This window comes from Diadema setosum, chromosome 21, assembly GCF_964275005.1.
Source record: "Diadema setosum chromosome 21, eeDiaSeto1, whole genome shotgun sequence".
NCBI classification, from domain to species: Eukaryota; Metazoa; Echinodermata; class Echinoidea; order Diadematoida; family Diadematidae; genus Diadema; species Diadema setosum.
In genome coordinates, this window is record NC_092705.1 from 26918783 (window position 1) to 26945773 (window position 26991).

General features: G+C 38.3%; 1 protein-coding gene across 1 annotated transcript in view; it reads left to right on the plus strand.

Moving 5' to 3' along the window:
* Nucleotides 1-6187: 6187 nt before the first annotated feature.
* Nucleotides 6188-26991, plus strand: part of LOC140244226 (ATP-binding cassette sub-family C member 5-like) — a 32996-nt gene continuing 12192 nt past the window's right edge. Inside the window, exons 1-18 of the mRNA XM_072323861.1 lie at nucleotides 6188-6306; nucleotides 8565-8639; nucleotides 10125-10199; nucleotides 12836-13028; nucleotides 14871-15029; nucleotides 15784-15931; nucleotides 16542-16775; nucleotides 17477-17653; nucleotides 18524-18671; nucleotides 19634-19782; nucleotides 21537-21644; nucleotides 22419-22644; nucleotides 23168-23307; nucleotides 23903-24172; nucleotides 24736-24939; nucleotides 25640-25821; nucleotides 26287-26366; nucleotides 26705-26898. Of these exons, the coding sequence (XP_072179962.1) occupies nucleotides 6192-6306; nucleotides 8565-8639; nucleotides 10125-10199; nucleotides 12836-13028; nucleotides 14871-15029; nucleotides 15784-15931; nucleotides 16542-16775; nucleotides 17477-17653; nucleotides 18524-18671; nucleotides 19634-19782; nucleotides 21537-21644; nucleotides 22419-22644; nucleotides 23168-23307; nucleotides 23903-24172; nucleotides 24736-24939; nucleotides 25640-25821; nucleotides 26287-26366; nucleotides 26705-26898 (2877 nt within the window). The 5' untranslated portion in view covers nucleotides 6188-6191. The remainder of the gene's footprint in view (nucleotides 6307-8564; nucleotides 8640-10124; nucleotides 10200-12835; nucleotides 13029-14870; nucleotides 15030-15783; nucleotides 15932-16541; nucleotides 16776-17476; nucleotides 17654-18523; nucleotides 18672-19633; nucleotides 19783-21536; nucleotides 21645-22418; nucleotides 22645-23167; nucleotides 23308-23902; nucleotides 24173-24735; nucleotides 24940-25639; nucleotides 25822-26286; nucleotides 26367-26704; nucleotides 26899-26991) is intronic.

Sequence of the window (26991 nt, forward strand, 5' to 3'; positions counted from 1 at the left end):
TTGCTGAAAGACGCATAGAAATTCCAAATTATAAAACCTTCTTATTTCATGTACGAGTCTGATAAAAATTTCTTCAGTTCTGGCCGTATAACTCTAACTTCTCTTCCTCTCTACCTTCACCCTTTTCTTTGTCCTCTTCGGTTTCATATCTAATGTGATTCCATCCATGCTTATCCTTTTTTTTTTTTTCACGAGAGTTATCTCGTGCTTATTTATGCATTTCTTGTGTCTTTCTTTAAAGCAATTAGCCTAATGTTAGTTCAGCAAATTAGTTATTATAACAGTTTGTGAGGAGTACAAACTTCAAGCACGGCTTTTTAGCAGTCCCCTCCATTTCCAACGATTTTGATTTTTCGGTGCTTGTCATAAAAATCACACGGTCATGATTTCAGTTCAGAGTATAACAGATACTTTCCTTGATCGCAAAATGTTATTTTGTGTAATTACGTGAATTCAAATGTTTATTTGGAATCATATTTTTGTACCAAATGAAATAAATGAAAATGAAATAGATTTTACCCTATTCATAAGCGTCAACTTCAACCTGTGTTGAATCGCACTTTAAACATGATCCGGGAATTATCGTCGATCAAAGATCATCCCAGTCACAACAAACGACGCTGACCTATTCATCATCTCACGTTCATTCAGTATGGCAGGTTGATGGACAGCTAAACAAAGGGGACGCTATATAGGTACACGTAAAACGAATGAATAGGCAGTCTACACATATATTAGAGGACCACAGGATTACGAAGCAATTCGTTTCCTAGAATCATTTTACTCTCCTTTGCAAGCTAAGATATCATTTCGTTTCATGACGATGATCAAAATTTCCTATCCTCGCCAATGCCCTTGGTCTCCGGAGGAAGCAGGAGCATCGAAATTGAGCATCCTCATTTTCGACTATTTACAGCTAAACAAAGGCTCAGTGGGATTGTTATCATTTATTTGTCATATCACTCTCTAGGTTTCAGTTTCAGTAGTTTCAGTAAGTATTATTTCTCCTCTTGTACGTGACAGAAAATAAGTATAACAATATCAAACATATTATTCACAAGTCATGAAAATACAAACAAGATTTCACATTACAAGTATATAATCATGTGAAATAATACAGGTAGAACCCTGTGGAATCAATTGTGTGAAAGTATTGTAAAAATCAATATGTAATTTTATAATCACTACAAGTAGTAGTCGTAAAGCCCTGTGGAATCAATTTGTGCGAAAGTTTTGTAAAAGTTACATCATTATGATAATCATCATTACAACTACAGTAGTCGTAGTGGAAGTAGTAGAAATAGAGGTATGTACTAGTAGGTGTATTATTAAGATTGTCAACATTATTATTACCATCTTTATCATACGATGTAATCATAAATGTGCCATCGCAGTTATGTTAATACCACATTGCCACAGAAATGAAGACGGAGTCACACACAGTGATTCCATTGGCCATAATATCATAACATAACGAGCCCATATCCAGTGCCGCTGGTACACCACACACAATGTGTGACTGCTAGCTCGCCAATGACATCTCTGTTTCAGGGTGCTTTTTACACGTACCAGTAAGGTTTGATCAAGTTAGGGGTATATCATGTTTCATGGCAGCCATGACTATAATACGTTGATTATGATGTCATAATCGCACTTCAATGACGTGAGTAACAGTAATATTTCTTTCATTCTTTGCGTCACTATTATACCCTGCATGAGAAATGGAATTGCCTCTTTTTAAAATCTTCTTTGTTGTGTACATGTATACATGATCTCAATTTCTTTCCTTTCATAAAACTACATGTACATGTATTTACCTTTTCTTTTTCTCTTCTTTGAGCTTTCTACTTTTTGCGGGTATGAATGTGTTTTCAGCTTATCAATTATAGCCTTTAATCCAGACTGTTCCTTGACACTCGTCCTCACTGGGAGCACTGTTCCCCTGTGAGCATTTTTGAGATTTACACAAACCAGTGACTTGAAAATATAGGAACCTCCAGTTGGGAGTACAAAAAAGGTATAGGGCTACTTGAGAGTGTCTTGGTCAGAAGACGTAGTAATAATATATTGATTTCTGTATTTTGTTCCAGTATTTTGTTGGATGAATCGAATCTAATCGATTTCTAGTATTGCCGAATTACACGACAGATTTTTGCATGAACAGGGGGATCCTTAAAAATTCATTGTTTCCTATGGGAGACACTATATGCTCAGAATTACTTTATTAAAGGAAATGACATTTATTTGCCAAACAACAAACAGTAATATCAATAGCAAACATGAAATAATCGAAAGTTAAAGAACATTGCAGTTTGTAGAAGAGAACCAGCACTAGCAAGCAGACTACTGTCGAGGCCAGTCCTCTCAACAATACAATTTATTGTATTTGCGATATTTACAGAAGTGATGCTACGCGTGTATGTTAATATATTATCATTATGTCTTACAGGTTTTTATATTGGAACACTTAAATATTATTCGATAAGGAGAGACATATTCCTAATGAGTTGCGAAGGGAGTCTTGTATCATAACCATGCCATGCTCAACTTTTAAATAATAATCAGACACCTTGTGCTGCAAATTGTGATTGATTAGGTAAAACATTACAGATCCAATTTCAAATTGGTATACTAGTCTATTACTACCCATCTAGGATTTGTAAATTATGAAATCAAGGGCCAATATACTCTCTAGGTCCTTTGAAGCAGATTGCACTCACTACTTTCTTTTGTAACAGAAATACAGATAGTGAATGGTATATATACCATCCCAAAACTTCTAGTCTGTACGTCATATTAAGGCGTGTGTTCTTAACTTTTTTTCAACTATATTAAATCACATTCAATCGGGCATACTTTACTGCTGACATTGTTTATCCACATCCACATAATGTCACCCTAAAACTGGATCCAGAATTATGACTGCAATCATTTTGATTTGATTTTTGATTTGATTTGATTTGATTGGTTCCTGCATTATATCATTGCTCATGCAGATACATAAACATGCAGATGCATGCAGATGCATGCACATGCATGCATGCAGATACATAAACATGCAGATATATAAACATATACCAACGTTACGAGACACTTTATCTGAGATATATTGCACATGAGCATTCCATTTTAAATTTTCATTGATATATATTCCAAGAAATTTGACACTTTCTTTTTGTTCCAATAATATACCATCCACCATAATATTTTTTATGCTTCTTATTGTGAAAATGAATAAAATTTGTCTTTTTTAAGTTGAGTGACAATCTATTGCTCTTAAACCATGTAGATAATTTCGGCAATTCAGTATTAAGAGTTCTTAAAAGCGACTGAAAATCAATCATCATATTGAATTTTCGTTTTGAAGTATTTGATCGACTTAATTGTGCAAAGGTAATATTTCAGAAGAATTATGTTATGATTAAATCATGTAATATTGCACTTATCATATTATCATGGCATATTATGCCATCTTGACAATATTATTAATGTAACGTGTTCTTTTGGTCGATCCTGATGACGCCATGATAGGCCGAAAGTTTGATTAAAGGGAAATGTAGAGAGCTCAAACTTAATTTCTTCAACACTGTTGGTTCTAGTTTGTTTATCGTGCGTTACTTTACTCTTCTATTTCATTGGAGTGTTTCTCCCCTAAAACCCTAAGCTTAGGCCCTACAAGCTCATTTCACTACACGTCAATCGTCTTCTACCTTGTTTATATGTTAATTCATACTGCTTGCATGCCACGAATATATTGATGTAGTGTGTTTGCTTCAGGAACTGTCATTCTGAGGGTGATCCTATGACCCTAACGTGACCTTTAACCCTGTTTAACCCTTTAACCCTCACCAGCTGCTAGACAGAGCCTCGCCCTTGATGGCTTCTACCTGTAAGAATTATTCACGATCTCGATCATTTAACAAACAAAAGATGGGTGTTGCCCCCCTGATCTCACGTTAATGAGCTCTGACAAAAACAACAACTAACTCTATCCCCTCGATCCCCCCCCCAAAAAAAAAAAAATAGCAAAAACAGTCAGGAGCTGTTTTGCTCCCCTCAAAAACACACCTAAATAACACGAAAAGAACTGGTACCCACATTTCGGAAGGGAAAATAATGGTTTTCTCCAGCTGCGAGGGAAATTATGACATCAAGACGAAGGATGAAGATTAGCAGACGAGTTCATAGAGAGAACAACATCCGGCGAAATAATTATGTAGTTCAACGTTTATATTTCTATTAGTAAACGCCTTTCACGTCTAAAGCACAAAATTTTATTTTTATTGATATTTCTTCTTCCCCTCTCTCCCTGGCTCTCTACCTCTCTTTCATATCACACTCACAAACAAGCACACACACACACACACACACACTCACACATACACATACACCCGCTCTCCCCGTTTTATCTATTAGGTGATCAGGTATTCGCCCCCCCCCCCCCCAAAAAAAAAAAAAGTCTTTCTCGCTTCTGTGATAATATAGGCAACCCGTATCTTTGCCAATTCGAGTACTCTCCTTATGTTCTAAAGCACGGCGCCCATAGTCTGATAGTTCGCTCCTCACCGGGTGTAAGGTCAAATAATATGAGACAGATACCCAGCCATTATGTTAGTTGCACTCTTGCCGTCAAACACCGCGTGGGCAGTCGAGCAATTAATACACTGGATGGACATTTGTAACTCTGCATCTGCATCAAAGCTAGATTATCTTTCTCTCTCCTCTGATTGATGAGGCAAACGGATAGGTGAATACGAGTTAATTGTCTGACGATCAGTTCGATCCACTATACTTCTTTTTCTCACCCCATATGACACTGTTGAGTAGTGTATGATTGGTAAGTAGATACGTGTGCTGTCCATTTCGACTTTTACGTTAGCTTAGAACGTGCCTACTTCCCCATTCGATTCATCAGTGAAACTGATTACTAATTAGTATAGTTGAGCTACAGTAATCGCAGCTAGCGTTGAGAGCGGTTGTAAACATAAAGTCGAGTCGGCCTGGTGTTACAAGCCTCCAACTGTTACATCATAAGCGAATGAATGCTGAAAATGGCTTTGTTTACGCGAATCATACTGTATGCAGGTTCCCTTCTCCACACAGTGACTAGCTGGAAGTGAACAAAGCTCCGGGGAAGCTTGTACGACTTCTCGAGCTTGTATGAATTCCGAGTCGTACTCCGAGAAAGTGTTTTGTCTGTGGCGTTTTATTGACATCTAGACTGTTACAGTTGTTTCGAGTTCATGTATATAGTGTTTCTTTATGACACGTTTGGTCTCAAAATATTTGGAAAGTTAATATCAGTATCTATATGCATCATCAGTATAATGTAGCCGTGACACATATCAACAAAATGTGTTAATGTTTATAATTTCCAGGGGCGGATCCAGGAATTCCGTAAAGAGGGGGCGCGTTTACAAAATTAAAGGAGGGCGCACGCACCCCTCCCCCATTTTTTTCTTTTTATTTCTTTTGTTTCAACAAAAAATAAAGGGGGCGTGCGCCGGTATACGGTCCTCCCTGGATCCGCCATTGATTTCTGTAACGAACGAAGTCAACAATCACTGGTCTTTTCTCTTTATCGAGCATTGTTGTTGTTAATGTTTGTTTGTTTGTTTTGTTTCTGTTTGTTTTGGGGTGGTTTGGTACTTCTTCTTTTTTTGTTAAAAACAAGATATTAGTATATCCCTTATGGCCTCTCAAATCGCGGGTTACGTAATAGGCTACATGTAGAGCTTGCATAATTTTACATTGGATTTTCTTCACCCGTTCTCATTGGGCTACGCGAAGATAATTCTACCTTCCTCAAGACCTTGCAGATAATTATTCTGTATCCCGTCGTATGTATCACCCCATTGTTCATCTATGGATCGACCACGACCCTAAATATCTATCGCAGAATAGAAAGACAAGATGATTGTGTAGGTAGAACATGTGTGCTACCAACAGCTAATCAGTTACTTCTCTGATCTCAGTCTGTTCGACCTACTGATCTAACGCAGATCTATCAAGCTCAGCATCCCTATGAGTGTGGTGCATGGATGGATGGAAGAAGTGCTTGACACGGCCTTTAATTGTAAAAGCGTCCAGAGCTAGCGCGGATGTTTACATTAAAGCCGGTAAATCTACGTTTTCCCTCCCTCCTCACTTCTCCCTCGTTGCTCTTTATTAGGCACGACAAGCACGACAAGATGGCGGATAGACCGGACGACCGTGATAATAAGGAGCGCGATGGCGAAGTGGCGCCTGTAAACTCGAAGAGGCCCAACGCAGACGATAAAAACCATGAAACCGACAAGCAACCTGGTAAGAACGTCTCGTATGGACATCAATCATGTTAGAAATGCCATATACCAGAAGGGATTGTTATGTATTTTGTTGAATAGCTCCTGTACATATGTAGATACTACGTACGTCATGAATCAATTAATTGTTGTTGTTTTTAAGTTTCCCCTGTAATTTCTAGTACCGTCTTTCTGCCCCGATGACGTAGTCTTTTGGCCTTATCTCCTTCAAAAACCCTAAACACCAGTATAGTGCGTTTGCGTATGACGAGCATTTCCTGTTTTATAAAATTATTGGTTAAACCATTGAGCTACAACACGCATGGTTATTATTTCGCTATATATGATTATTGTTTGAAAATTGGAAATAGATATGAGGGGTATTTGGTGTTTTTAAAATTCAGTAACCTCTGTTATCAGAAAAAGAAATATGACAAAAACCTTGCCAATATGGGATAAAAAAAAACAAGACTTTTCCGTAATGTGTTGCCAATTTAGGGGTCAGATATAAATTTGGGCGATTTAGAGGCTTTTGATTATTCTGCAACCGAAATGGACAACAGTATAATAATTACACATAGTTCAAGTGAATAATGAATTTACATTCAACCTTTATGAAGTGCTATATAGCAATGAATACTAAAATTTACAATGGACAGATACACCGTCAAAACACAGATATGCGGTCTGCAAGACCTGTTTGGTTAAAACCCACACAAGACATCTCAAGTTTGAGATGTACAGCAACTCATATGCAGCTGTTGTGTTGCTAGGAAACGGAGTCTGCCGTCTCCACCTCCATTTAAAACGCGGGAACAGTCTCCCGCCGCAGCATATAAAACCCTGACGACAGCTGACTAGGCTGTGGTGTGGTACATATCATGTTCCACTACGTGCTGAGCGCCGAAAGAGCTAAATACAGTATACCGTATGTCTCCCCCCCCCCCCCCAAAAAAAAAAAAAAAAAAAAAACCGGGACCCTCTGCAATGATAACCTTAAAGGGATCGTATAGTTTTGGATGAGACCTAACTTCATTTTTCTAACATTTTTGGTGAGATAATGAGAAACCTCTTATGAAATATGAAAGAGCATGTAATTCCATGAGGAATTCATCGTTTATTTGATGAAAATTGGTTATAAAATGACTGAGATATCCCAAACAGAGCGATCCTAATAAAATGTGGGACCCACCTTTTATTACAATCGCTTTGTTTTACTTTGTTTTTGGATGAACTTTGAAATCCTCTTGAAATGGTGTGCTCTGTACTATTCCATAAGTGTTTTCTTATATCTCGCAAAAAAAAGTTTAAAGCCCAATTCTCATCTCCACCAATACTGTACCATCCCTTTAAAAACAGTGAATCAATCCATATACAATTTCAAGGTATGAAACAGTAACTGATTGCCCACATCTTTCCAGAAAACCCCACCCGATTTGCTTCAGTGGTCAAAGAGAAATGAGGAGTTTTGTAGAGCATGTGTCAGGAATCCCTTCCCTCCAAAATCTGTCCATTGCGTTCACAAGAGCATCGAAGTGCTAAACTTGGAAGAATCAGACCCATGACATGCTTTACAACAATCCACATTTCTCTGTGAACAGTTAACCGAAATGAATGGGGTTTTCTGCAAAATATAGCAAAGATGTTATATTCTAACCATCTTTTGAGTTATCCATACGAAAATCCGATTGTCGTTGTTGTTGTTTTGTTGTGTGTGTGTGTGTGTTTGTGGGGGGTTTTTTGTTTTGTTTTGTTTTGTTTTGTTTGTTTGTTTTTAGGGGGGGACATACTGTACTGTATTACTGTATTATTTGCACGAATAGCGTACCGTACAGTAACGCATCTTGACAGCGCGAAAGGTTACTGTGTGTAGTAACAGTCCCAATTTAAAAAGAAGACAAAACAAAAACAAAATGATATTGCCTCTTATGTCACTTTTGATGTATGATTGAATACCAGTATATCATTTGTCACTAAGTCTCATGTATAACTTGTACAGAAACTATTGAGTAGTTCGTGAACAATGGACAGTTGATTTACGCAACTAATCGTCAGTGGATTTCTTATATAATACGTACATGTAGCGGTTACTGTGTCAGGAAACCCTACAGTCATTTAGCACGTCAGACCATACGGTCTAGAATTGATCATCCCAGTAATTGCTGGATGATGACATCGTAAATCAGCCGAATGTAAACTCAGTGTTTAACAGAAAAACACACAAAAAAGAATGTTTTCACTTAACCAATTCCGTTTGTTGTTGTGTTTTTTTCCTTGCAGCTGACTCGGCAAATGTTGAGCTAATCGGTATGAGGAGGGTAGATTCTTCAGAGAATCTCTCGAAGCAAAAGCAAGGTAAATTTGGAAAGGAATATATTCTTGGATATAGGGAACAATGGCAACCATAATGATATTACTTGTCGCTTTCTATCGCTGTCGATACCATATACTCAGTACTGAATTTACAAATATTATGTATTATATTACTTTTCATTGATCTCTGGATGTATGTTACAAAATCAACACTGTATAATTTGTGTGGAAGCAAAATGAATGAAATGAAATGAAATGATACACACCCCTTCTTCACGATCGTGAAATCACACAGACAGATTTTCTTTCCGTTTGTCGTATAGCACTTCATGTGTGAAACAGGATACCATAAATGTGTCCCATCAATTTTCTGCCGAGTGTCCCACTCGTGGCGTGAACCACACTGTCATAAGAGTTAATAATTAGCAAAGAGTACGCGCACGCACACAGACGACCTAGCTCAAGTGCTGTATTTAGCACGAGGTGAGTGTGCCTCATTCGTTTTCAAACCATGGATAGCAGGATTATGTTTTCTTCTGCCAAACTTCCTTTTTATATCATATTCTAACAAAGCCGTGATGCTCCTTGAACGCAAAACATCGACAACGGGAGAAAAAATAGGGGACGGACAAGCAGACATGACATGACAGTTTTCTTTTGCAGCATTTACTCAACCATTTCGTAAAACCTTTTTATAGGTGACAGTCACAGTAATGGTTATTAATATGAGATGATGATAATGATGGACCTAAACCCTGTTGCATAAAAAAAGCTATCAAACATAAATCAGGTATCAGCTAATAGGAATTGAGTATTCAGAAACTTTCGCTTGATTTTCTAATTTATGTTTGATCTCAAGATTTATACAACAGCGCTCAGGCATCATTACGCTGCCAACTTGAAATCTTGTCAACTTTAAAAAAATAATGATAATAATAATAACCGAGTTGCAAAGAGCAAAGGCTGTCAGAAGTTTAAAAAAAAAAACTCCGAAAAATAAATTTGTCAAAAGTGCAAATCATAGCGATATAATTACATAAAAATCTTATATAAGATCAGATGAAATATTGTGTTTATATCTGATATTCCTTTTCCTCTGACATTTTCACCTTTAGGATAACACCGACTCATTGTAGACACCTGACAAAAAGAGGGTTGATCACATCGAAAGAGAAAATTACCTGATCCATTACCAAACGCATAAATAAAGCTGATTGACCGCGCGCATCAAATTTCTACCGTACCCATCAGTTTGGTTAGTGTAGATACGAGCTGATTACACATAAGTAGCTCTCAACCAGTCACATTGCAGATATTTCTTCGTTCTTTGAATGATTAGCTAGTGAAACTGATAATTGCTGGTGTTGATAAAAGGGATGAAGTGCTTGCTGTTGACGTTATCTTTGTATTCTTTTTTTTTTTGGGGGGGGGGGAGGAGGGGAATGGGAGAGCACAGATTCTTTTCACTTTTTTGTCTACCTCAAATTAGTCTCAAGCTTTGCATTAATCACGATTTCTTCTGATTAGATCCAGATGTCCAGCTCGTGGGAATGAGAAGACTAGATTCAACAGATCACATCCCGACCACAGAAGAGCAAGCAGGTATAAACCAGACACATAATTTCAGCGTCACTAAATCAGTCATATTATACTTAATAAAAATTTGTTGTATACGCATCGACTCCCATCATAAAGAAGTCCTCGGGACCGGCATTTTCTTTCGTTATAACGAACTTTCGTTATGGTGTATATGTATATAAGGCATAATGTATATAAGGATATAGGATATAATAAGGATATAATTATATAGGTGATAATATTGGGGCATCGCATGCTTTTTTTTTTTTTTTTTTTTTGTCGTAACGAGAATTTCGTTAAAAACGTGTTCCTTTTAACGAGGGTGCATTGTATTTAGTTCTGTTGCAATGACAGTTTACGTACATTTTGCTTTTATATTTTATTTTTGTATATTTTCCTACATAAATGATTCACAATGAAATTTAAGACTAACGTTTAACTTGTATTTACTCCATCGTCTGTACTAAGCGTGACAGACACGGGGAAGAAAACAAAACAGTCAATTATTACAGAGACAGAAAAAAGTACATTGAAGGGACGCGAGTAGCTGTATAGATATTGACATATCCCACTACGTGCATTCATCACCCTCGAGGGTTGGATTTGGGTTCATGTTGGGTTGTCTCTCTTTCTTTCTATCTCTCTCCCTCCCCCCCCCCCCCCCTCTCTCTCTCTCTCTCTCTCTCTCTCTCTCTCTCTCTCTCTCTCTCTCTATATATATATATATATATATATATATATATATATATATATATATATATATATATATATAGACAAAAGGATGATTTAGGACTGTAACCTGCTGTTTGTGGGTATACCAGGCAGTGAGTTTGCTTGGAATTACTGTACTTCGGAGACAACCTGTTAAGATGACACGCTCGCGATTGTTCTACCATAACACTCATAACAACACTGACATTAATTTGCAAGTTTCCAAGAAGATTTGCTTTTAGGGCAGTGTTTCACGAAAATTGTGAATCACTGACAACTTTTTTATGACTGAAATCCTTGCATCTGACTGGGTGACAGCAAATTTGTCAGTGAAAGTCACTGTAAGTGGTAAGTTGTAATTCGTGGAGTTGAATAGGTGTGATTGCGACATGATCTTTTATCATCCCTTTTCAATTTTTTTTTTCATCGATATTTGGTTTCAGGATCTTGACTGGATTTTATCATATCATAAAGCAATCAACTTGTCAGGAGATCTTGTGCTGATGTCAATACCTACCAGTTAATCCCTGAAATTAATCATTATTTCGCCTAATTGATTGCTGTGCTTTCTTCTGCCTGTCTGTCACGCTTAGCGCAGAAGACCGAGTAAATTCAAGATAGACGCAAGCCTTGATTTTGACTGTGATTTATATCCTTATATTTTTTTTTTTCGGATGATAAATATGATAAGAGAAAATGTAAAATCAAAATGTCATGCACAGTGACATTGTAACCACATTACGCAATCAAGTGAAACGACTTCGTAGTAAAGTACTTTTATTTTATACCACAACAACTCAGATCTTCAGGTGTGAGTTTCTTCACTTTGTCTCCCTCTACAAATTAAATTTGTTAAGATCGCAACTGCTGATCTGTAAATTAACAAACATGTCGGAAAAAAGGAACCAGTGATATCTTTATCGGAAAAAAGGAACCAATAACATCTTTCTTTCAACTCAGATCTTCTTGTCAACAAAAGAAAAAAAATAGCAACTGACAAAGAATAAGAAATGGAGTTCACTGGTACAGTGGCTTTGAATAACGATGTAAGATGAGAAACATCTTAATGGAAGAGTGAAAGATGATAAAGAAATAATGAGTGAGTCTGCTTCTAGTTTGCGCGCGCGTGAGTGTGTGTTGCGTGTGTATCTTTCAGTATAATGGCTCTACTTTCAAATATGTTGCAATAATAATCATGTAAGTGAACAATGTATTTTGTTGTTTGCATTTTACTAAGACTAGATAGATTGTCGGTTACCATTATTTTTGTCATCAGCGTCAATGATAGATCTTTTGTTCGTCGCCATACTGTACACAGACAGAGAGAATATATTCATAGAAACATAGATAGATAGATAGATAGATAGATAGATAGATAGATAGATAGATAGATAGATTGATTGATTGATTGATTGATTGGGTGATAGATAGATAGATAGATAGATAGATAGATATATTAGATAGATTGATAGATTGATAGATAGATAGACAGACAGATAGATAGATAGATAGATAGATAGATAGATAGATAGAGGTAGATAGATAGATAGATAGATAGAGGTAGATAGATAGATAGATAAAGATAAGTATAATATACATAGAGAGATAGCGTGAGATATATAGATTTAGGATGATGAGAGATGTGTGTTTGTTTGTGAGTTTGTGCTCCTCTCGCGTATTGTCTTGATTGTTTTAATAGGCAAGATGCCTTTCTAAACATCCTTACCATATGAAATGCTCCTTCAAAGAAGAACTCCTTGTCCCCATCTCTCCACCCTCTCTCACTCTCTCTCTCTCTCTCTCTCTCTCTCTCTCTCTCTCTCTCTCTCTCTCACTATTGCTCTCTAAATTGTATAATTTATATTAATACGGATTGTATATATTTATTTGAATAAGGAGAAAAAAACTTTCTCTCTTTCTCTCTCTCTCTCTGCTCTGAACCCCGTCAGCCCTAGGGAACTCGACAGCTGCCGTGACATTCGCTGCGATGGGCGAGCCGACGGTGCTCGGGGCGAGATCTCGGTACGGTGAGGAGGACGACGAGCAGGTCGATCATAAAGACTACCTCAAGTACGGCTCGAGCTCGGGCTTCAAGTATGGACCGGGCATGAAACTCTTCATTCCAGTCAGACTAAAACCAACGTGAGTCAGTGATTAATGATCAATGTAAAAGTGAAATACCATATAATGTCCAATTTGATTTAAAGAGACAACGCGATACAATCATTGTTTCATCTCAATCATTTTTGTGTGTATGAATCTATGCTTGTATGATTGTGTATATTTTGAAAATCGTATTGATTCATGTGTGTATTATGTCCATGAATATATGTATTCATTATGCATGTACAGCTGTATGTGTTTGTATGTATGTACGTATGTAGATATTCTTATGTGTATATGCCAACAACAAAAAATCCTACATGGACAATAAGTGAATCTGAATCTGAATCTACATTTTTCTAGATCTTCATGATCGTGTTCCGATGCGGATATTTAAACGTTGTCTTCCGAGATCATCTATGTCACGGCCACCAGAAAAAAAAAGAAATAAGTCTTATCGCCCTGAAGGGCACTTTCCGTCAGGAAGACATAATAATAAAATAAAGTGTGCATGCTAGTGTGTGCCACCACTACGCTAGCAAAAGTCCTTTCTTCTTCTTCTTCTTCTTCTTCTTCTTCTTCTTCTTCTTCTTCTTCTTCTTCTTCTTCTTCTTCTTCCTCTTCTATTATCCGCTGAGGATGATTGAGAGGTCATACTCCGGTCATATTGTTTGGGCATGCGCAGTTCCGAGGTTTAAAATGTGTCGCTTGCTTTCGAATGAGGGTTTTTGCGGATGTTTGAAGAGAATAAAAATTTTGCATTGCAAAAACTGATACTTTTGTGTAAACAGGTTTTCTGTCCAAGTTATACATCTGATATTATAGGTCTAGACAACAATCGCAAAGTCGTCTTTTTTATAACAACCACAAACCCCAAATATCTCGTTACTTTGTTATCATTTCTGTATTTCCTCCTCCACGATAACCTTATGCTGTTTATACAATGGATATTGGCACAGTCTGAACATGATAAGCTCACTTGTGATCTTGCATCCGTGGAGTGATGTTGCTCCTATTCAGAACATAGAGAGAACAACATCAACAACAAAACCTGATAGATTACCCCTGACTCTGCGGCTTACACAATTTTGACACGATGTGATATAACTTCGAATTCAGCGTTCTTTATAGTCTAACACCCATAACATGGTAATATAATTATGTTTTATGATGTCATTCTCATTAAGAGTTCATAGTGCAATGATTGGTATCATGTTCCAGTCTTAGCCGTGTATTGTCTCGTACCAAAATGAAGCTTTTTTATTGTGCTTAATTACTTTATGATTTTTTTTTACGTGTTTCTGTCACAATTTTCAACGTGAGTATACATCATTTTACATAGAATATTAATGCGCTATGTGCCGAATTTATCTTACCTTGTGTTACATTATGGAAAGATTTTTCCCCAAACGTTTAAGCACAAACAAGTGTCACAAAAGTCAACGATGACGTGGCTTGGTGATTTGTTTTCGCAATGTTATGTCTTTTCATTGAAATGTTTGATGTGCTCTGTGTGAATTGACTTTGTTGTTACAATATTCGTAAAATCTCGAGTCCCTCGCCTCCCTTTTCGGCCTGCTTACAAAATAATGACGTCCACCTCTTCCCTCTATTACGATACGTTTCTTTTCTTGTTTGTTTGTTTGTTTGTTTATTTGTTGGGGGTCAACTTTTATGGCATTAGCATCTGTTGCCATTGAAAAGTCGATGTGTCATCTTATTTTCTTATCCATATCCTCAAGAAATTTTCCCTTCAAGATAACTGTTGGGTAGTAATCTTTTCCCAATACATTTGTACTGTTATTTTCTAAGCGAGATAGCTGGAAATGATTAATCATGCTAATTCTCCACCGATAATCGTTTGTGTCATGATTGTCTTAGAAAGGAACAATACTCTCCACTGGACCACACGGGGCTGATCTCATTCGTCTGGTTGTCATGGCTATCGCCTCTCTTCTACAAGGCGAGGAAGAGGGCCCTGGAATATGTCGACCTCTGGACGATGTCGGATTACGACAGAGGCGATTACAACGGGGACCGGTGAGGCTACGAGAACGATGATGACGACGATGATGATGGTGGTCATTTCATTTATGGTGGTGATGATGATGACGATGATGCCGAGGATGGTGATGATGATGAAGATTGTGACGATGATGATCATGGTGATGGCGCTAATGAGGAGGATGGTGACAAAGAAAACAGTTATAAATAGGCTTGCTGATGATGGCACCGAGTTCATTTATGATTAGCATGCTGATACTGGAAAAAATGCTTTTGTTGTCACTATGGTTATGGCGCAGCAATAGTAATAACCTGGAATATCGTCCATGGTGATGCCTAAAAGAAGAATTTATAGTCATTAGAATTAGTCATTGATTGCCTTGCACACGTAAAAAAAAAAATGAAAATCTTTTTCTAGTTGTATTGGAAATGTGACAAATGTTTCGAGATGTACTGAACAGTTAGCTGATGCAAAGTTAGCATAATTATTCTGAATTTCCGGATAATCTTTGCGTAAAATGAACTCTCTCAATTCGTGTTATCGCGTGCGGCATTTCCGGCCAGCTCCAGAATCTCAGCGGTCAGGTACTCCAGAGCAGGAGCTAGGTACACTGGTGCACTAGCGCCTACTCTCTGGGCGTAATTGCCTTTATGAATTGACGTCAACAGCGGTCGAATATACATGGCCGTTAAAAACTATGAAATCTCATAGAATTTTCTGCTCGCGGTTCCATCACATACACAATGGATGTACATGCCGTAAACTTGACGATGTGTATCTTTATTGCAGATTCGAGAAATTCTGGCAGGAAGAAGTGGACAAGAAGGGCGAAGAGGGCGCTTCACTAGCAAGGGTCGCCTTCCGGTTCGTCCGGACGCGGCAGATTTTCTCCATCCTCGTCCTCGTCCTCGCTACGATGAGTTCGTTCGTGATCTCGGTAAGTGCGTTGACCCGTCTATCGATTGAGGCGACCCCTAACGTTGTTAGTGCCTGTCAGTCTGTTATCAAAAAGGGGAACTCCCTTCTATGTCTTATGTGACTTCGTTAAGTGGAGTAAAAAAAAAATGAAACTATCAGAAGGGTGAATTTTCTGGTAGGGTCATAATGTATAGAACGTAGTGGATTCTGTTTGAAAGGCATTCAGCCTTGAGGCGAAGTCATGATATAAGTGGAGGGTAGGGCTTGGAAAAGTAAGTAAGCCAACAAAATGACAGTTAGCTGTGATATCTGGTCTGATTGTGTGCATGCCTTTTCAGGAAAGTAATGTTCTTTACAACCATAGGGCTTGTCCTGGGTTGCGCGTGTACAAAATGGACAAAAAAAAAATCGGTATTGAAATGTATCTTAAGGACAACACATTTTGAGTGGATTTAGTAATTCGTTACCAGATCTGCGGGGAAAACAAATCCGGTAATTGATTCACATCAACGAGTTAATTGAAATTACAACTAAATTGAAGATAGTAATTTTGTGCAAGTCCGACAATTATCATCTGCACGACCTGGTCGGGTCTACGATCACGAGCGCCCCGAATGCTTCGATTTCAGGCCGTGCTCGTTCAGAGGTTACTTCGCTACGTTGAGCGGGAAGACGACGATCTCGTAGAGGGGCTCCTTCTCGTTCTCGGCATCTTTCTGCTCAGTATGATCAGGATCAGCGGCGATGTCTTCTTCTGGGCGTACTGCTGCCGGACAGCCACGCGGTTGCGGAGCGGGACGCTCACCCTGGCGTTCCGCAGGCTGGCTAATCTCCGCAGTCTGAAGGATCACAGTGTTGGAGAGGTAAATATTAGGATTACTTGAGCAGCTTGGTCACATTTTGCCGTCAGAAACATTCATTGTATTTCTTCTTACAGTGACATCATCATTGCCTTTAAAGACCATGTAGCATGGGAAAACCATGTGATAGGAAGTTGGCCCGACTCAACGGATATCTTCGAAAATTCCCGTAACGATTATTGTGTATTTACGGATTTATTCACTAATATCTATGTAGCTACACACACTAGAATCTCGACTGGACTCGAACGATACCGTTGAGCGTATAAACACTTCGATGTACATATTCACTGACGGGCAATCATAATTCTCCCTGGCCTGCGCTATAGTCGTGGTTTTCGAATGTTCCCCGGTGGCAATCGATAGAACCACCGCAGTAGGAGAAGTAGTAGTATTTATAGTTCTGAATTTGAGGCAAAATCTTATTTTCACCGTGATTGTTGGTATTTTTCGTGTCAGTTTTATATTCTGAATGTTGCAAGATGTCTTCCAGACACCTACAGACTACAATGTATTGTATTACATGTTTAAACATATTCTTGCAGTTTGTGGTGTAGAAGGATGCTATAAACACACAGAGGCCTCAGGAATCAATCAGGTGTGTGAATTGCTTAGGGTCAATTTAAGAAAATAAATGTATCTATCCATCTGTCTATCTATCTATATATCTATCTATCTATCCATCCATTTCTATCTCTGTGCAGATCGTCAACGTATGCGCCAATGACAGTCAGCGTCTCTACGACGTCTGCCTGATGGGAAACTTCATCATCTCCTCCGCCGTCGTCCTGGTCGCCGCTCTGGTTGCCGTACAGCTCATCATCGGAGTGGGAGCCCTCATCGGCGTCATCATCACTTATCTCATCTTCGTTCCGCTCACGGTTAGTCATCGTTTAGGTTTACAGGGTTCACTACCTTCTCCAGTAGTAGTGCCATTGTGATCGTATTCCACACGGTTACAGAAAGTGTTTGGTAGTTGCTACCATGGACCTATTCGTTGTAGGTCCATGTTGCTACCAAGGCCAGTGAATACTGCTTCGTAAAGGGTTCGCAAGGTATGGTCACAACCTTCGTAAAGGGCTCGCAAGGTACGGTCACAACCCCCAAATCAGCCTGCTCGGCGACCAGTCGGCGAGTTTTTAGCCAATTTCGGTCGGGCACCGACCAGTGACCAACCAGTGACCGACCGGGCACTACTAATTTTTAAGGCATCAGCCGGTCGCCGCTGAAGTTTTAAAGCGGAGTTAAAATTTCAGCGGCGACCGAGCAGGCTACAAATCGCTCGGTCCCCGCTCTGAGTTGTGATCGTAGTCTTACTTTAGCACTTCGAAAATCTTTTTTGTGTATTATAAACAGACGATTCTGATCATCAGAACTTAAAGAAAAAAGTGCCTATCCACCGTCTTTCTACCCTGTTAGTTCCAGGGTCTTTCTGCCCAGTTAGTTCCAGGAACGTTGAATGACGAAAATAACTTCTTTATAGTTTGGTTCCATGTCCCAAATTTGCAAATGACAAGCTGAGGGCTTATTTCCGCCGTTGGCCTATCATTGTAATGAAATACAGATTGTTTTTCATGCCGTGAAGTCTTTTCTAATACATATGTAATAGACTCCCTGTGATTCTACACAGTAACCTTTAATGGCATATAATTGTACTAAGTGAGGTGCCACCGAAAAAAAAAAGAAAGAAAACAATATTGATTGATATCATATTACCTTGTTTTACTTGGTGCCGCACTGCCAATTTGCAGACTCTCACTGGAAGGTTAATCTCTATCGTGCGAATGAAGTGCATATGGATTGTTGACCTCCGAGTGCAGAAGATGAACGAGATTCTGACCTTTATCAAACTCATCAAGATGTATGCCTGGGAGAAGCCATTCGGAAAAGCCATCGCCGGTAAGATGGAACCAGCTTTATGCACTTTTGGGTTTTTCTGTTATTTCAAGACCAATTGTTAAACCTCAAATGCTGTGGAATTTCAATTAATACTTAGACTCAGTGCAAATCGGGGGCGACTTGGTAATTAGAAAGTACCATTTGAGAAATCCTTTGCGCCACAGTTGATTCTTATGGATAAAATTCAGTACAGTTCGATTGACGTCCATCTCTTGCTCGAGGTATATATTCGACACCAGATGAGAGAATACTAGTCCCCGGGGTAAAACATGCCGATGGAAGAGACGCTGTGAAGGTTTATTCTCAATTTCCCTTCAAAAGCAACCATTTCTAATTTTGAATATTATGCAAATTCCCGTTTGTTCGAAAAATGTTCACCACGGAGTCTTTTAGATTATATATATATATATATATATATATATATATATATATATATATATATATATATATATGCAATTCACAAGGATACAAACAAACAAATAAATAAAACGGTCGAATTCGTCAAAATGCAAGCATCAGCGCCTTTCTCTCGCTTTTTTTTTCTCTCTCTATTCCATCTATCTGCCTATATGTATGTATATAATATATATAGAACTATGTAATATGTATCTATCTATCTATCTACCTATCTGTCTATCTTTCTGCCTTTCTATCTATCTATCTATCTATCTATCAATTATTCATCTACCTATATATCTATCTACCTACATATCAATCTATCTATGCTATCTATCTATCTACCTATCTATCTATACTATCTATACTATCCATCTATCTATCTATCTATCTATCTATCTATCTATCTATCTATCTATATATCAATTATTCATCTACCTATATATCTATCTACCTACATATCAATCTATCTATGCTATCTATCTATCTACCTATCTATCTATACTATCTATACTATCCATCTATCTATCTATCTATCTATTTATCTTTCTCTCCATCACATATAGCCGTACGAGAGAGGGAGTGTGGGTTCCTGGAGAGGGCGGGAATCCTCCAGAGTTTTAGCATCTCCATCATCCCCGTGGTTCCAAGCCTGGCCGCAGTGGTCTCTATCATCATCCACGTTGCCATGGGCAACTCACTCTCAGCTACAGAGGTACGTTACCGATGATATGAATACATCTCAAGTCAATCGCAAACCTATCTTCAAATTCATATGTGAATTCAAATTTACATCAAATTCAAATTTCATCTACGTATGCAAATTCAGTTTGGAAAGTCCCCTATGAATCTAACCGAAACTTCAAATTCATTCGATTCAAATCCGGATGCAATTTTGATTTCGGCATCTTTCATGTTCAACAAAACAAAAGTGGAAGTAAAACCTGTGATATGAACTGATCATATCTAAGTGTAAGCGGAACCACAAATCTTCTTGACTTTTTTTTACAAATGATGGTAACAGAAACCCACATAAACAAAACACAAGATGTAGCCAGACTTTGTGATAGCTATCTGATTAGTAGTTTACCTACTAATTTTCGACTAAAATTCACTCAAACTTCAGTCAACTTTTGAGTATGTTATTATGATTCTATCGTAGTTTGTACATGTTGCCATTTAGCTTCTTTGCACAAGTTCAATTCATGATCAAGTTATTCAGGTTTTGATATAATAGAATTAGTTATTTCAATTGTGATTCATAATCGTTTGTAATAGTTTGTGGTCGATTATTCTGAAGAAAAAAAAGAAATGAAACGAATATATTACATATTTACATGGGAGTAAATGTACCTTGGTTTAGTGCCAGAGGAACGTTGATGTATAACCCGGTCACTGAATAAATCCTATATGTCGGAGTTCCTGTGAATACAAGTCCGCATTAAGCAATACTCGAGGGTTTCGCATCGAAAGTATTTGCGATTATATCCGGTTTCTAGTATAGCAAAACAAACATTTGAAAAGAAAAAATATATACATATTTCAAGCGCTGCAATAACCCAGTCAACTAGTGTTGTCCTTCTCTTCTACCAAGAGATAAGGTCAAATAAAACCGGGTTGTTTTTTTAAATCAAAATATTTGATTCTATTTCGATTCGCTCGTGACTGAAGCCGAGTGACCGGCGGCACTCCTCCAAAGTCAACACAGCTCCGGTGTTGAAAAGTTGTTGTATGTTCAAGTGGCGTTCCTTTGATAAACAATTTTTCGACTTATTTATATTTGCTGTTGAAAGTGTGATCAAAGGTCATGCGTATATTTTGCTGGAAAGTTGCCCCAGATACTTGGAAAGTAAAACTTTTTTTAATCATTATCTTAATCTCTAATTTCTGCAAGTACTTCTCTGGATTATTGTGCTCCCAATCCTTTGACAGGAATTAATATTCAAAATATTCACATTTTCAATGCCGCACACATTTATGTCTCAATACACGAATATTTCAGAATCGATAGTTTCCGTTGGGGGAGGGGGGGGGGGGGGGGTTATCGTGTGCAAACATTCTGCGGATTGTGTTGTCCTTGTGCACATGATTCATTGTGTTATGCCGCAATATTAGCCGAGGGTGCATCAATGCCAAGTCATAAGTTCAAAGTCCTTCATTTTCACACAATTTGTGGGAATGACATAGTATTTTAGTATCAAATCAAACCTGAATACTGATATCTAATAATTCATACCACAATATCATAGTTCCAGGATGTTGCTAACATAATGATGTGACTATTATATGAATTTTATATGGGATCTCAAGACAAAACACAACATTACGTACTTAGATTCGATTCAGTTGCTTCTAGAATGTATACCATCCCGTACCCATTAGTCTACTCTGCTAATAGTGAATATCTACTGAAGAGGGGAAAGTTTAGCAAGTCTTCATCTCATTCTCCCATTGCTCTATCTCTCACAGGCCTTTACCCTGGTCGCTCTCCTGAACGTGATGCGAGTGGTCCTGGGTCCCACGCCCTTTGCCGTGAGGATGCTTGCTGAGGCGGGAGTGGCTCTTGGACGTCTCCAGGTGAGCAGACGATCCAAACTAAATATATATTTAGAATTCATATATTCATATAATCGTATATTCTTTTATATTTATGTGCTTATATATTTCTTATATATTATGTGCTTATATATTTCTTATATATATATATTTATATATTCTTATTTATGTATATGTATATTCATATATCAAAATATTTATATATATTCACAGCATGCTCTGCATAGAGAGTTTGAAGAAGCTTGAGCTAAATGGTAGCAGCTATGTTATTCTTTCCAAACTTGTTCCCTATTCATAGTTTGGATATAAGTTGCATTTCTTGCATTTCGTTCCTCAACCATTCAATTTACAAAAAAAATACTAAAAACATGATTAATCATACCAATCCAATTACGCTATTGAAGCAGGAAAAATGAGGACAAAATTATCATACAATTGATCTAAAATTTCAGCTACAACGATGACTTTACTTAGATGCATTATAAGCATGCAAGATACATTATACACTGGTATGTATGCACGAATAAATAAGAAACAGATTTTTAAGTACATAATAACCCCTAACGGGCAAATTACTTTGTGTAATCATTCTTTATGTAATGTGTTACCCTCTCTCTTCATTATTGTTCTTTCTCTTCGCTTTCTATGATTTTAAATACATATTAACTAAAGATACCGTGTTTGATATCACAACCCGAAGTTGTCATTAGTAATGAATGACATACCAAAATTTGCAAGCATCAGTACTTAGTGAATTATTCAGTATCCAGTGATGACGATGCCATCAATTTGCAGAACATCCTGGTGCTGGAAAAGATGAAGCCGAACGAACCCCTCGAGGACAAGAGTGAGAACATGATTGAGATCTCAAAGGCTACCTTTTGCTGGGACGTCATCCCGACCATGCGCGACATCGAGGAAAAAGGCGGGAAGAACGACCAGAAGAAACGGAACTCGTCGTCGTCGTCTGACAAGAACGGCGGTAAAACCAAGGCCGTTAACGGAAGCGTTGATGGACTTGGTAAGCTGGAAGAAAGATGAGGGACTCACCATGTAATGTACGATGTCTATTCTACAGGTGCAGAGCCATTGAATACACGCTCAAGTACCTTCAATTCCTGACATGGCATTACAGTCACGTACAAGTGGTGGGGATATCATTTCTTATCACATATATGCACCTTTAAGCCGCCTAAACCTGTGTGTGCTCTTAGTGCCGATTGGCACAGAAAAACTACAGTGTTATATACAAACTGTCCAATGTCCCTGGCACTCACACACACACACACACACACACACACAAATGGATTACGGGAGTTATGGTTCATCACCACCAAGTTTCACAGAGGCGCTCTGAGAATATTCTTTAGTAATAGATATTTAAGATCATAATTATAGTCATCTCTGTCCTTCTCTTCTTGAGTATTTTCAATGCGTTTTCCAGAATGCCGCAATATTGCATGCCTTGTAAGCATTGATAACTGAACATCCTTCTATGTGATATACTTACTTTGGGTTCTTGTTCATCTTGTGTTCATTCGCAGATAAAAAGTCACAAGCAAACGACAAAATTCTCAACGCGAACTCTTCAAACAATCGCTCGACGTCAGACTCGTCAATTGTTGAGTACGACAAGAGCAAGCTTACCCCGGCCTTGTTTGACATTACGTTTAATTTGAAGAAAGTGAGTAAAGTATTACATTATTCTTTCTATTCATTCATAAAGTGAAGTGAATATGTCATAAGTAATATATCATTTTCTCGGAAAAGCGTTTATGTGTGATGTAGGCCTACCATGACATTGATCTTACACATAATATCTCTCCTACTAAATATCAACGATGATTATTGTTCTTTCTTCTAAGTAGTAATTGAAATTATTTGAAAACCAGTTATGACACTACTTACAATACTGCTCCTCTCTGGTAAGCTTGCCGAAGAAATTTCAGACATGACAAAAATGATGATTTTATTTGCATCGGTTTATCAATAAATCAATAAACTCAATAGTAACAACGATTATAGTAACGATTACTACAGCGCTATTCTGAAATACATGCATGCCATGATTATCATTAGAGTTTGTTTTATGTTATTTTGGAACGTTGCCCCAGAATAGACGTGTTTTGTTTCATGTTGAATGTGCGCAACGTAGTCCTTCTTCGATCTGGTGGTAAGTGGTCTTTTGCTTAAATTTCCCCCAAAGAAAGTTGTTTTTTTTTTTTTTTTTTTCCGACACAGTTCATTTACGTCATACTTATTAACCCTTCGCCTCCCAGGGTCAACTGACCGGTGTGTGCGGACTGGTGGGGAGCGGTAAGTCCTCGCTTATCTCCGCCATCTTGGGCCAGATGGAGAGGACCAGCGGGTCGTGCAAGGTCCGGGGACGGTTCGCCTACGTGGCACAGGAGGCTTGGATCTTCAACGCCACTGTCCAGGAGAACATCCTGTTCGGGAGCAAGATGGATCCGCAGCGCTACGACGCGGTGCTGACGGCCTGCAGCCTACAGCAGGACATGGAGATCCTTCTGGACGGAGACCAGACAGAGGTAGGTCCTGTTTTAGTTGCTCTTTGTGATTTTGGAGTCTTTGATAGCATCGGATTACGCGCACTCCGTTTTGGTGACGTAACAGAAATCTCATACCCGGACTCGATACTTAGCTAAAGTATCGATCTACTTGGAGCTCGATGTTTGACCAACGGGTTAATCTCGATGTATGTGTACGTGTGTGAAAGTGTGTATGTCTCTCCTTTAACAGAGAGAGGTGATATCCCCATCTCTCCCCCCCCCCCCTTCCAAAAAAAAAAACCCAACAACAACCAAACGCTGATGAAAAGAAAGAGAAAAAAAAAACTTCAATCCATAACTCATACTCAAGCGTCATGGTTTACATGAAGGAAGATAAAAAGTCCAACGATTCTTGCAATTTTCTCGTAATTCAAAGGTTGCTAAGATATTACCTGAGCTGTCACTTTGAATAGTTTTAGCCCCATTTGGAGTTTGGGAATATACCACCATTCTTGACAAAAAGCGAACCTACTTTATTGGTAGAGGAGCCTGGTTCGTTTAAAAAAAAATGATCACTGTTTTTACCATTATTTTTTTCACAGATTGGCGAAAGAGGTATCAACCTTAGCGGTGGTCAGAAGCAGCGAATCAGTCTGGCCCGGGCCGTGTACGCTGATCACGACGTCTACCTGCTCGACGACCCGCTCAGCGCTGTGGACGCGCACGTTGGCGAACAGATCTTCAACCGTTGCATCAAGGGTGCCCTCCTGAAGAAGACGGTTCTCTTCATGACGCATCAGCTGCAGGTGAGGGCAGCAGACCGATTTAACAAACCAGACTCATTAGACAAATTCAAAGCCGCCATAGGCAATGTAGTTTCCCAGATTATTTACAAATTGGCAGTTCTAGCTACTGTGTATTCATGACAAAGAATAAACAAATTATTAAAATAATACAGGTTTTTACCTTTCCCTACACAATCTTCAAAGTCACTTGAACTGCATGTTTTCAACAACAAGAATGCATTTTAAATTTCTCAATTTCAATTTCATTTTTTTTTTAGTATTTCTCAAGGAAATGTCATACAAAAAAGTAATTATGTATGAACTGCAATAAATTACTAGGTTCAAATTAGGTGAAACCTTCACCTGAATTAACAACTGTCTCGATGTTATGTAAAGAAACATAATGGTCTGTTTACAATGATATTGGACTATAATCCTACCAAGTAGGAGAAATATGATGGGCCCTATATAAAAGCAATCTTGTTGAGGTCCCGGAATTAAATCAGGTCTATAGGGAAATATGGAGCACCGACATCTATTTAGATCAAACAATTCAGATAAATCACATAGGTAGGCTTTTCATTTAGTGGCTTGAAATACTTTGTTCGGCAATAGCGTTTTCATAGTGGTGACAAGAGTTATCGTTATTCTGCTTTTAACAAAAATCCTATATTGTGCGTTACGCCTCCTCCTTTCCCTTTCGGTCCTACAACGTACGTAGTTCCTACAGGATTGCGATAATATCATGGTGCTACAAGATGGACGTATAGCGGAGCGGGGAACACACAAGGAACTAATGGAAAGTGGCGGGGAGTACGCTCGTCTCATCACCACCCACTACGCCAAGCCCGAGGAGGAGGAGGACGAGAACACTGATGAACCCATGTCACCAAACTTGAGAAGGTCAATATGAAGATCTGATTATCCTAGCAATGATTTACTTTGGGGCCTTGATTTCCTTCGTTCTAATCCTAATGTATTAATAATGAAAGCATATGCCACATCAGAATTTTGTTTTTCATTCAGGCCGGAGTGCTTTATTTTGGTCGCTACTTATTGCTGTCTCCCTGCAGAAAAGTTTGACACAATCATGTATGAAAAGATTATGTGCATACGTCTTTGCAGCTTACATCATAGCTTACAACATTTAATTATGATTAAAATGGTGATGTTATTTCACTTTCCGTTTGAATTACAATAATGAAAAATGTAAATTGTAAAATGAAGAATACATTCATATCCCCATGCCGTGATTATTTGTCATTTTCTGTTGAATTCATTCTTCTCATTCCTTTCCACCATTTTTCCTCTTTTTCCTCTTTTCCCTATTCATTTTTTGTTTTAATTTTTGTCCAATTTTTTCTGCAGACAAATGAGTCGCCAGAAGTCTATGAGTCGCAGTGTTCGGAGTGATATAGATGCTGAAAGTGTGGCGTCCTTTCATGAAGGTAAATTATTGTCTTTGCTATCTTACTGAGTCTTGGCCAGATTACACTAATTACGGTTACTTGAAAGCGTATTGTTTACTGAAGATGTTGATCATTGCAATAGAGTTTTACACTGGCTGTTTGTCTTGTGAAGGAAATCACCAAACGTCGAAGCTTCATTCTCTATCTTCGGATGGTTTGTTGTTGTTGTCATTGTTGTTGTTGTTGCTGTTTTATATGAGGCGCAAGTATTACGAAACATTGAGAATGATTCGATTTTCCAAATGAAAGCGGAAACTACTGCCAATGCACACGATAATAATGTATCAAAAACCCACCCTCTCCCTTTGACCCGGAAGCTGTCCAGCTGACCTCTTCTGAAGAGCGGTCAAGCGGTAACCTCAATTGGCAGACTTACCATGGTTACATCCAGGCAATGGGCGGGTACTTCAACGCCTTCTTCATCCTCTTCTCATACGCCGTCGTCATCGGCCTGCTCAGCTTCAACACGTGGTGGCTCAGCTACTGGATCGACACCAGCGGGAACAGATCGGTCAGTATCTATCACTGAACAGTTGATTTATTTAGGTGGTTTCCACATTTCCACTTTCATTCACATTACGTTTCTGCTCATTTAAACTTGTAT